Source organism: Tetranychus urticae, chromosome 1 (assembly GCF_039701765.1).
Source record: "Tetranychus urticae isolate SD_2017Ah chromosome 1, NJAU_TeUrti_SD_1.0, whole genome shotgun sequence".
NCBI classification, from domain to species: Eukaryota; Metazoa; Arthropoda; class Arachnida; order Trombidiformes; family Tetranychidae; genus Tetranychus; species Tetranychus urticae.
This window is the reverse complement of record NC_142958.1, coordinates 6,540,510-6,553,291: the sequence shown is the minus strand read 5'-3', so window position 1 is coordinate 6,553,291 and position 12,782 is coordinate 6,540,510. Positions and strand designations below refer to the sequence as shown.

The window sequence follows — 12,782 nt, the reverse complement described above, 5'->3', positions numbered from 1 at the left end:
TTGGTGGAAATAAATTTTTTATTTACAATCAACATGTTAGGATAACTGTAAACAGTCAATCACAGTCGCTAAAGCGTATTTTTCATTACATTTTTGTCTTTTTTCATAATTAACTTGCCCACAGATAGAAACTATCATTGTTAGCAAAAAACCTTGAGCAGTGTTTTTTAATTTATGGAATAGTCCAACACTTTAAAGGAACAATCATTTAGGGTTTATTCATTATTTTGATTGTTTTCACCACGCCGTACTTTTGCAAAGTCACTTTTGTCTCTCAAAAATCATTTATTATCTCAATTCTGTTGAAAATTCACAATGATTTTTCAACATTGTCTCCGCAGTCCTTGTCTTCATCTTTTGACTTTTTAATTATAATGTGTTGCATCTATTCAACATTTCTCAAAGGTGTGGAAAAGAGTAGGTGGCAAAAGAAACGCTTAGCTTGGCGTTTCTATTTGACTTTTGTTGCGATTATTGTCAACCATAGTTCCATTTCCATTGACATGGGAATTATTGCCATTATCATGAATCTGCACTGTTCCACCGTCTTTCATGTAAGAAGGATTTTCAAAGGAAACTCCGCTTCCCGATGGTTTACGCTTTAAATAATGATTTTTATATCCATAAAGTATACCGCCAATAAGGAGTACCATGAAAACAGCGAATAGAGCAAAGGAGAAGAATATTTTCAACAGTCGATTTCCAATTGATGCTTCCACCGATTCCCTCATTGATATAACTACTGGGTCAGTGAAAACTGAGAGCCCATGATGATTGCCTGCTTTAACTACAAATTCATACATCTTTGTAGAATCAAGACCTTCCAATTCAAAGAAGGGCTGAGTTGTTTGATTACGAATAAGATCTCTTGAACCAATTGGTCTCCAAAGAATTCTGTAGTATTGGACTAACTCCGGGTTCTTTTCTGGTTCATCCCATTTAACGATAACTCTGTTTGAGTCAATTACTTTTTGAACTCGAACATCTCGAGGTGGACCTGGGAGAAGTACTTTACCCTCCTCGAAACATGAAACGATATCAGTAGATGATGAGATCAAACAAGGCCAAGGAGCAGGAACTCTCAAACCAGCGCACCAACGAAGACAAGCCAATGGAACATTTTTACGTTTACAACATTGACGATGGTCACTTCCATCTGAGAAAAAAATGGAGAGAACAAAGATGATTAATTATTTTTCACCGAACATCAAAAGTGTAATGATTTCATTTGTTAGTTCTGCTAAATTTTATCCAATTTTACATGGTTGCTATCATTAGTTAAAAAAGCATAAATCAACATTTGGGCGTTCTTCTTACCTGCTGCACAGGCCATTAATTTATCTAGATCAAAGATACATTGGGGTATCTTTTTAGCTGATTCAATATCAACATCAAAGGTACAGGCTGGAAGACATTCCTTGGAAACTCCTTGTTCCTTACAACAGGCTATAAAAAATGAATTCAAGAGTTAGAATTATCGTCTTTCTGAACTTAACCAGCAACACTTAGATAATTTTCAATACTCACCTAATGAACTTGTTGCATTTGGTTTACTGTCATTAATCTGAAGAGAAATGGTTGCTTGACTCTGACCATAGTCATTTTCAGCTGAACATAAATAGTTGCCAGCATGAGCCTTGGATGAATGTTTAATTAACAGCGTTGATATCCAGGTAAATGGTTGCTAATTGAAAGGGAAGAAAAAAATAGCAATTATCATTAATGTTCGATTTAACCAGAAAACAATCAAAAGATTTTCAGCAGGAATTCACAATTAATTGAAATGGAAAGTTGTTTGGGAAAAAAACACATTTAAGAGAAAGAGACATGTCAACAATTACAATTAAGACTATAGAGAAGCAATCAAGCAAACGATTTGTTCACCAGAAGATGGCTATAATTTCAATTGAGGAAATTGGTGGTTAGTGTGATTAGCTGATGACTCAAAGAATTGTAAATAATAGCAGTAATAAAGGAATGAAAATATAACATTAGAGAAAAGGATTTTTACGGTTAATCTATTCCGTTTTTCATAATTAATAGCAATTCTAATCAGTTTCTTTACTTTCACTTTTAAGTGTGTAACAATTTGTGAGATATTAGCCCAATTTAAATTTACAGTCAAAAATGCTCGTGTTTGTTCATGATTTATTGTACATTCATGTTTTTGTACAAACTGTTAATTGTTATAACATGATTAGTACTTTAAATCATTTATCTGGTTGATCTGGTTAACTAAATCAAATTGACTTTACTTTTTTACCTCAACAAGTGTGACCAAAAAATTTAACCAATTAGATCTACTGAATGTTGCCCTCACGTCTCGTTTTATCACTGATTAACTGAGTTAATGATTATTTAATCATTAAGTTGCGTTCAAATCTATTCTTATTCTGATTCTCATAAGGAATCTTAAACTATCACCATTAAGAGTCAACCATTTGTTTCATACACTGTGACAATAGAAATTAGATTGATTTTTTCAAGTTATATTAAGATTCACCTAATCGTTTGATTGTTGTTGAATCTGGGCCTGAGAGTTAATTTAACAATATTTCACAAATCAATGACCTCAGGATGACAGTAGTTTCATTTAAATTGTAAAGAAGGAAATTCAAGGGGAAAAAACGTAATCAAAAGACCTTTTTTTGTTCACGATTAACTGAGTTTGAGTACATCATTACATTTTGTTGTGGTTATTCAACAAACGAATGGTTTGATTTTGAACTGTAAATTAAAAATTGTTTACTAAACAATTGAGTATTGAATGGTAATCGTCGTCATAATCATTATAATCATAATCATTACCAGCAATCGGTATTCATCACAATCAGTTACCATTAAATAATCAAAATCAGAGTCGTTATTAAACTTCTCTTCTGGATAATAAATTTTTTATCAATTTAACCATGAAAATCATAATTCCCTTTAATCATGACTATCAACATTTGTATTAAACCGTCTTCTCCATTATAATTGACAACCATTTGAAAGCGTAAAAAGCATAAAAAAACTGAATATAAAATCAGAAAAAATGTTACAATAGTCAAGAAATATGTCAAACTATTCAAGATACTAATCATTCATTTTGTAATCAGTAAGTTCACAATCCTTTCCATAACAATACAATGTTGATGCAAGAAAAAACATTGATTCTGATCAGAGTAATTTGAGTAGACAAATTGGTGAAAATCAGTTTCAAAAATCTAAATGCAAGGAAATTTGAGTCTCACCTAAACTTGATGCAAAAAGTAGGTGACAAAATTAGGAGTAAAATCAACTGAACAATTAGTATATTTCGTAAACAAGATTAGTATCAAAAACACAAATTGGCAATTAACTAACAAGTTGGCTGGTGAACTGATTAAAATTATAGAAATTGAAAGCAATTTATTTGCCAATCTAAGCTGATGTGATTTAAGACAAAATCAATTGATTGAAAAAACGAAGCAAAAAAGGTTAGCAAACAAGTCAAATTGTTAAATTGCCAATAAATAGGTTGGAAGCCAATTAATAGTCTCGAGAATTTGAATTTAACTTTCCACTAGTTTGGCAGTTTTTTTCAGGGAAATTAAACTTATTGCTAGATCTTATCCTGGATATTTAAGTTTACCCTGAAAATCATGATTAAGTTTCACACTTATGCAACAATAAAGGTTCACAAAGGAAGCCTATCAATACAATAAAACCTTTGAATTAAAATAAAAACAACAATAACAATGGTACTGAACATGAACAATGAGCATCAAAATCCTGGAAAGAATCTGAGGTAATCATTGGAATAGGCAATTCATCTCCTTGAAACGTCAGCTTTTGAATCTTAACTTGTCTAGATTCCTCAACAACAACAAAAATCATTAAATGGTCGTTTGATCCATCATCTCCTAACTTACCATGATATGTGGAGTTTGAATGAAAACAGTATTTGCATCTTGAATGACTTGAACATGATTCTTTGACTCTCTGTACCAATAAACTCTTGGTTGTGGGTTACCCATTACTTCACATTGAAGCTTGGCGGTTCCAGACTCATATGCGGATGCACTTGATGGAGTAGCCACAGCTTTGGGTTTGACTAAATGGTAGAAAGAAAGAAAAAATTTGTTAAAAAGAAATGAAATCAACAATATTTCAATTTTACTTACATCTAACAAGAACCTGAATAGTTGATTGGGCTGATTGAGCATCTTTTCCGAAGCCATTTGCAGCATAACAACCGATTGAAGATAGATTACGATCAACATTAGCTAATTGGAAAGAGATATGTCGACGTTCCTCACGTCGTTTTAATTGTCCATTTACGTAAAGTGATAAGACTGGCATTGGTGTTCCCATAGCAACACACAAAATTGTGATATTTGTTCCTTCGACAACAGGCCCAGCAGGAATAATTAGAGGTAAATTGACTGATGCAGGAATTGCAGGATCAGTCCAAACAAGTACTATTTCACTGAGAGCCGAGGTTTCATTTCGATCGGTTTTTGATTGTATTCCGATAGCGTATTGTGTATTATAAGTTAAATTTGTGATAATCATTGAATTATAATTAGTTTCTACTCGAATCCATTTTTCAGTTGCCTTAGGTAACAATTCAACTTCCGTACCATTAACAGCTCGATAGTAAACAATATAACTAACAGTTCGATCAGGTTGAATGTACAACGGAGGTAACCATTTGAAGGTTAATGAATCAACAGTTTGTAACAAAACTTCAATATCATGAGGAGGACCAACTGTAGCTGATTTAGGTAAACCAGATGCACCTGGGTGAGTCTCATCAGTAGTGTTGATCAACAAAACAAGTGATGGCAAAGAAATTCCAAAATCATTTAGAGCAACAACATACATAGAGTAAACTGAATCAGGTTCTAATCCTTTAATAATAGTTTCAGTTGTTCCAGTAATATTAACAGATGAAGTGTGTTCTAATGGGTGCAAAGGAGCTGCCATATCTGTTTTAACATAACGAACTTGATATTTAAGATGATCCATCTTATGTTCAGGAGTCATATCCCAAGCTACATGAACTGAGGTACGATTAACTGAGACCGTATGGAAATCTGTTGGCATTGGTGGAATTATTTCTGATCCTTCTTCCATACACTGAATTATTGATCCCAAATCTTCTGCACATCGAGAGGCAAGTAAGAGTGGCGGAGCATCAACGAGTCCAGCACATAAATTAAGGCAACCTAAAGCAACTCCACGACGTCTACAACAAGGTATATGATTCCGACCACCAGCACCACAACGAACTAAGGTTGAAATTGACTCTGTACAAGTAGGAGCTAGTGCAAGTACATCAGAGACTTTCATTTGATAATTACAAAGTGGTAAACAAGATGATTTCATTCCTGCTCGAGCACAACACGCAGTTTCATTGTAAGCTTTGGGTATTTCTTCTTCAGGTTCAGGTTCCTCTATTGGCGGTGTTGAGAATATAACTCGACTTGATCCACGACTAGCACCATATTTATTTTCTGCTGAAACATAAACTTCATACCTTGAACCAGGTTTAAGACCATCTAACAAATAAGGTGACGACTTAGCTATTGAAACATTGTAATTGGTAACTTCGTCTTTAGACGACTCTCGCCAGTGAATATTGTATTTCAAAATAGTTTCACCTAATCTCTTTGGTGGGGACCATTTGAGCACAGCCCAATCATGGTGTACCGAGGCAACAGCAAAATCACTTGGTGGACTTGACAAGACTCCATGGAAATCGAGGATACAATTTGAATAAGATGACATGTGATCGAGACAAACGAAATGGCGGAAATCTAAGCGTTTAACGGTACCTTCACAGAAAGGTAGACAAGTAGATGAGACTCCCCGTTCTCTACAACAGTCGGTGTGATCAATTCCAGAAGCCATACATTTGAAAGTTATATTAGCCCATGGAGCGCAAATCATGATGTCAGTAATTGTTGCTTCATCAGCACGAACTGGATCACATAAAATGTCAACACACCTGTCAAGCACAAGCCCATTATCAACACAACATTTTTTAATGTCAGGTAATTCAGGTGCTGGTCTAGCTGGTTTCGATGGCTCCTTATCTTTACTTTTGGCTGGACTTAGCGTTAAAGTTCTTACGGTTGCTGAAGGTAGACTAGTGCCAAATTTGTTAATGGCTAACATGGTTATTTCATACATGGTGAAAGGTTTTAAATTAGTGGCTTTGAATTCATCAAGAGTTCCATTGATTTTGGTTGTTATACGAAGTCCGTACAAAGGTGGTGGTGGAGATGACGTTGAATCAGCATCACTTGTTGACCCATCATTTGAAGCTGATTCGGTGACACCGAGTTCATCAAAAGAGTGAAGTTGTGTTATATTAATTTGATACCAATCCACAAGTGTTTGTTGCTTGGCAGCTGGTTTAGACCATTTAATCAATATCTCGGTTGGACTTACTGGCTCAGCTGAAACTTCTTTAGGTTGAGGTGGTAAGGTAAGAACGCCTTCAGCAATACAAGCTAAGAGTGGTGCTGCATAATCCATGCAAGCAAAATGATCTGTCACTGTGGTCAAAGTAAAGTTACCCACGCAAACGGGCTGGCAAACGGATGGAATGGATTGTCTCTTACAGCAAGGCATGTGGTTACGTCCATCGGCAAGACATTTAGCTATTGAAGGTAAAAAGGAGATGCACCGATGAATGACTTGTGGAGGGTCACGGTTTGATATGAGGCCACGAAATTGACAGAAACCATGACACATGGACGGAACACCTTCTTCAATGCAGCAATCAGTATAATTGTGATCAACATCAGCAAAACTTCTTCCTGGTGATGCAGTGGTGTTACCGGATGATCCAGAAGATGTTGCTGAAGTTGAACCATCAAATGGTGATACATTCAATAATCGAGCAACCCTAACTCGTGGCTCTGAATTTACTTCACAAACATAAATTCCTGAATCACTTGGGTAAACTTTCTCAATTTTAAGAATCCACAAATTACCGTCTGTAATAACATCCAAAAAGAAACCAAACAAAAAGTTGACAATAATTTACCATACAATGTGAATAATGGTTCATGATTGATTGATGAATAATGTTTATTTTTCCAATTCCATAGCGATGATTGGCATCCATAAATATGAAAGAAAAGAAAAAATTATCTTAAATTAGCTTTTGCCATTTTCAATTTTTGAAATACATTTGAAAACATTAACCCTATCGAATTGTAAAACAGCTGCAGGCAAGTTTATCGAAATGTATTTTTATGAAAATTACTTTACATAAGAAGTCATTATAAAGAGGTGATAATTCAAGCTGAGAAATGTGTTCAAAATTAAACAACAATTAAACAGTGCAAGTGTATTATCTCCGTTCTTTGTAAAGCGATATATTTGCGATTATAATCGATTCAGCCACAAGTCTATTCAATTGATTTACAAGCATTGTAAAAAGCAACAGCTTTCGATGAACTTGTCTACAATTTTGTCAAACTCATCAATTTGATTAAAAAAATGTTCACCATCTCAAGCAATATATTTAACTTTTGATTATTCCTGCTATTGTAATACTGAAGAAAGGTAACCAATTTGAAATGTTGAAAGGCTTAGGAAATATTTAATCAAATAAAAATGAATGGAACTTTGTTGGGATTTTTTCATGTTTTCATTATAAAATTAACCCAATAGAAAATTCAACTTAACATAAATTAAACATAATTTCTGAACATTTGAAAGCAAACAATAGAAGATTCAATTGAATGATTTTTCACTCTTATTCTGGTTGCTAAGCGAAAATCAAAATTCAATTGTAAATGTAGTTTGGGCAAAAATTTTGCTTTATTTTTGTTCCATCTTTCTTGGTGGAAAAATTTGCTCTTGTTGTTCATTACTCTTTTGATTCTACCATTTTTGGTTCAATCAAATTAAATAAAATATTCAGCTCATGCAATTTGATCAGATTGAAAGAGACAAATGAAAAGGAAAAGATGTGATTTAAAATGTAAATCAAATCAAATGGTAATGATGCTCAATAGATAAACAATCACAGAAAGCTGAAAGTACAGAGAAACGATCAGTTGTAATAATACATGTAATAATGGTAAAATAATGGAAAGCCTGAGGGTTTCATGGTAAAGAAGCTCTTGTCAACCTATTGATAAATTGTTTGAAATGTGAAATAAGTTAAGAAATGATGATAATGACTGACGATGATGATGATGGAAATAACTTTTATCAAATAGTAAAAAATAGCCTTGAGATTGGATGAAAAAATGATCAAGAGAGGACCAATTATAGCGATAATTGAGAGCGGGAAATAGAAAGTGAAAGTTGAGAAAGAGTATCATGATGAAAGTAAGAGTGAAGATGAAAGAGAAGAGAAGAGAAAGTGAAGAGAGAAGAGAAACGTCAGAGTAAAGATGAGAAGGGGAAGAAAACCTCGAAAAACGAGAGAAAAGATGAGGAGGAAAAAGAAGGTGTGAGGTAAGATGTTGAAGGAGATGAGATGGAGATGAGAAACCTTTAATTTTGGAGTAACTTGTAAGCCTTGATGAAAAATGCTGCAGCAAAAATATTAAAAAGGTAAATGAAAAAATGAATTAAAGATTGTTTAAGATGAATATTGAAAGGGTTTACCTTTTTGTTTTGCTATTTTTTTTTGGGTTTATGTTTATTCTGGTTTCTGGTTGCTTTTTTCATCGGTTAAATGAAAGGTTCTATTTTAAAGGTTTGATCTAATAGATATTTGATTAACATTGGTCAATGATGAATTGGCTTTAATCAATCTTAATTGAACATCAAGCTTACCTTCACTTCAATGAGTATCTATTTGTGTCTAATGTTAATCGATTGGTTTGTATCTTACTAAATCTTACTCTTGTATTTTAGTATCTATTTACCTTTTATTATTCGTGATCAGAATCATAGTTTTTTTTTGTTTGGTCTCATCTTTTTTTTCAAGGTAAATAATTTAATGATGATTATTAACATTATAATGGGAATGTTTGATAATAATAGTATGATTTCATCTGAAAAAATGCATAAAGATGGAATGAAATATGAACGAGTAGTCATTGAAAAAAAACTAAAAAAGGAGAGGAAGATTACATTTGCATGGAAATGAAAACCTTGTCTGACAATGCTAACATTTCCATGGGAATATCCATGTTAGTCAGTTTAGATTTTCAGATTAGAATCATTTTGTTTACTTTTTGAATTTCATTTTTGGCTTATGCAATTATTGAACTGGTAAAATGATGATTAATTATGACAGTTGGAAATCATGGGAAAATGATTTCAATGTGATTACAATGAGATTCAATAAACGGTAACCTAAAAAACGCACTGTTACTGTAAACCATTTGTTGATTGAAGATTAAAGGTAAGGCACAACAATAGCACTGAATTAATTCACTTTCGGACAATTTGAATGAGTTAACATGGTTAATAACAATTAATCTTTAGGCTAATTACAGTGTTTCAATTGTGTGATAATCATGAAGGTAAAAGTTAATGTTGTTAATCAAGGTTAAACAACGCATTTGACAATAGATGTCCAATGGCAATGAGATCGAGGTGAAGAGTTGATCTCTCAATTATCAGAAATTGTAAAATTATTAAATTATTATCATCAAATCGACAAAATTAAATTGGCCAACAACTTCTGACAACATTAATGCAGCAATAAAAGAGTTAAAAACCATGTTTTGTTAATCAATTGAATCAACAAAATGGAAAATGAAAACATGAAAAGGTCCCAAGGAGATGCTTTTTTGCGATTCAAAGTTGCAATTGAAAAGCTAATTTGAGGAAAAATACTGTCTATTTTAGCAATTAGTATTCTCATCATTTTCAATATCATTAGGATGATATCATTAAGACTAATCAATATACTCATTATGATCAAAACAAATCGATACTAAATCTTTTTAGCCCAAGAAATGTTTCTAAATTACAAATTATTTGTGAGATATGCTTTTTTCCTTATTGATTGAGATCACCTATTATCTGTTATAGTGACATTGATAAACATGCAATTCAGATGGCTATTTGAAGATAAATTGTTGTTACCTGGACGATGGATAACTGAAAACCTTGGATCAGATGTGACTCGAACTTTACCCGCTGTTAGTAAAATACCATTATCACTTTCCTTAACAGGATTAATTGATTTCCAAAGGACAGTGTTTTCATCTAGATTGGTTACTGTACATTCAATGTAAGCTTCATCTCCGGGTGAAACAATTACTGGTTCCTGGCTGGTTGAATTAACTGAGGGAAGAGCTGAGGTTGACGAGATTGTAAAAGATGAAAGTATCAACATAAAGGTTAATAGAGAGTAATAAGAATAACAATAAATATTATTAAGAGATGAGAATGATGTTAAGGTTGAAAGTAGAGATGTTTTTGTTGTTGGTAATGTTGTTCCAATTGGGATTGGAGAATTAATTGATTTGCCATTGAAAGACTTTGATAGAGTTGATGATTTTAATAATGACGATGATGGGGATAGCAATTTAGTTGAACATCTTCTGACTGCTGAAAGCTTCCGTAAACCAGAATGATGGTAAGACGAATTAACCTTTCCTTTACCATTGGTAGCAAAACTCTGGTCACATTTATCATTATCAAAAGCCAAGGAACGTGAGGGTACAGGTGATTGTTGTTTTGCCGAAGATTTTGTTACACTTGACGAAGATATTGAACAAAAATGTCTTCGGGCATTATAAGGATCACTTGACGAGGAAACCATTGCGATGTTGTTCAATTGAAAGGGTCCAATGAAAAATGTAGAATAAAAAATGTCTATCTACTATTTTCACTTTTGTTTGTTAACTTGTCACAAAACCAGACAAAAGACAGAGACAGTTTGACGTTGTTGTTACCAAAATGGGTTTCTGTTGATAGACAAAATTAATGTTGCCGATGACACTGATGACACTGATAACAATATATTAATATATGTTTATATAAATTATCACAAGTTGGTAATAAGGGTTAAAACCGTTGAAAGATGAACAAAAGTTGAAATGAAGAGAACAAAATTTTCAACTTATGATTAACTATTTTCTTTTCTCTTTTTTTATTCTCTCGGTTCTTATCGTCACTTTTACCCTGTTCGACCTAATCACTCAGACAAACATTTTAAATGAAAAAAAAACAATGTGAACACGCAACTGTAACTTAATTACAAAGGTAAATTCCTGTTAATTGTTTAACCAAGAGAATGGAAAAAAATGTTGTTCTTAACACATTAAATTTTTCGTTTAACAGTCAACAGTAAACATTATGGACTTTTTTTTTCACTGGTTTGTCAACTAATGACGAACTGAATCAATCCATAGTCAACATTGTCGGTTACTCTTGTCAACTGTGATTGTTATTGTTTATTATCAATAATTATAATTAAGTTTCACTTTTTTGTTAACAATATTTTTTCCTCTTTCTTAAAATTTCTTATCAACTCACTTTCCTTTTCGCATAAAAGCCTGAAAAGTGAGTGAATTCAGAATCATGGTTACTCAATGAAAACTTGTTACACACATGAAACATCATGGACTCTCTCTCTCTCCCATTAACCTTATCATCATCATTCTAATCTTCTCTTTCTTTTCATTTTTCTTCTCTTTCTTTTTGTCTTCCTTTCACCAAGTTTCACTTTCTTCCCAAAGCGCCATCTGATGGAACAAATTTTTCCTCCCAATTGGATAACATTTTTTGGTAAGTTAATCTTGTCAATTAGCCAACACAATTGAATCCGCCTTTAACCGTTGTTAACTGTTAACTCCTCCACTCGTTCAATCGTTAATAGTTGTCTTATAATTATAATTGTTAACCAAAATCAATCGATTGTTCACTATTGACTATTGATTATTGACTTTTTATCGGGTAAAAAATGTATGTTTGTGTGTCTATTGATACACGCAAGAAATAAGTTGAACCAGTTGATGATGATTATAATGGAGTGACAAGAAAGGTGTTCATGTTTGATGATAATGATGAGAATGGATTAGAAGGGGTTGAAGGAGGAAGGAGGAGGCAAAACAATGGTATTTTTGGATGTAAACCCAAATTTTTATGTTCAACTTGAAATGAGGCTTGCTTGTCAATAGAGAGAGTTGACAATTTTCATCTGATATTTTTATATTTTAATATATTTCTATCAATACTATCACCATTATAATCATTATCATTTAAACATTATTGTTAAAACAGATTGTTCAATTAGTTTATGGAGCGTGAAATGAAAATTATATTTACTTCCTTCAATACCCTTTTTCATGAATAAAATGGCAAAACAAAGCAAAAAATATTCAACATTTTTTTTACAATACTCAACATCATCAACATGAGGATCATTATCAATGTGTATTATTATTATGGGATGTAAACAGTGTTAGAGGACCATTATGAGCAATCATCATTACAATTGTACATTAAATACAATATTAATCCAAAAGTTGTTGAGCAAATTAATGAGCATTTCAATACACTATTTGTTTCAAGTAAATCATACTTTGATTGATAATTGTTTCCATGTTCATTAACCAGTTTACCTAAATAGTGGAAAGTAGGGTTAACACCATATTGTTACACCAAGGATATTGAATGATAATGAATCTTTGCATTAATATTTAGGCTTCAATTGTTTAAAACAATGGTTCCTTATTACAGATGAAAGTTATCTTTTCAACATCTGATTGATATTTAATATTGACCAATTCAATAACATTTATAACAATAATGTTTGTAAATGTATTTAAAATTGGAAATGGCAAAAGCCTAATTTTGGATTCCTCGTTATATTTATGGATGAC

At 32.6% G+C, this 12,782-nt stretch overlaps 1 protein-coding gene across 1 annotated transcript; it reads right to left on the bottom strand.

Annotated features, from left to right (window-relative positions):
• LOC107367227 (Ig-like and fibronectin type-III domain-containing protein 1) lies at window positions 1–11,500 on the bottom strand. The gene is made up of 6 exons (XM_015934911.3): window positions 10,036–11,500; window positions 4,146–6,971; window positions 3,894–4,075; window positions 1,528–1,684; window positions 1,318–1,446; window positions 1–1,156 (listed from the first exon to the last, which is right to left on the bottom strand). The coding sequence occupies exons 1-6, from the start codon at window positions 10,715–10,717 to the stop codon at window positions 438–440; spliced, it is 4,695 nt and encodes a 1,564-aa protein (XP_015790397.2). The 5' UTR covers window positions 10,718–11,500; the 3' UTR covers window positions 1–437.
• Between the last annotated feature and the right edge of the window lie 1,282 nt (window positions 11,501–12,782).

Coding starts and splice junctions, on each gene's coding strand:
- LOC107367227 (XM_015934911.3), bottom strand. CDS start 10,717: ATGGTTTCCTCGTCAAGTGATCCTTATAATGCCCGAAGACATTTTTGT. Junction 6,972..10,035: donor TTCAGTTATCCATCGTCCAG/GTAACAACAATT, acceptor ATGTTATTACAG/ACGGTAATTTGTGGATTCTT. Junction 1,447..1,527: donor AAATGCAACAAGTTCATTAG/GTGAGTATTGAA, acceptor CATTTTTTATAG/CCTGTTGTAAGGAACAAGGA.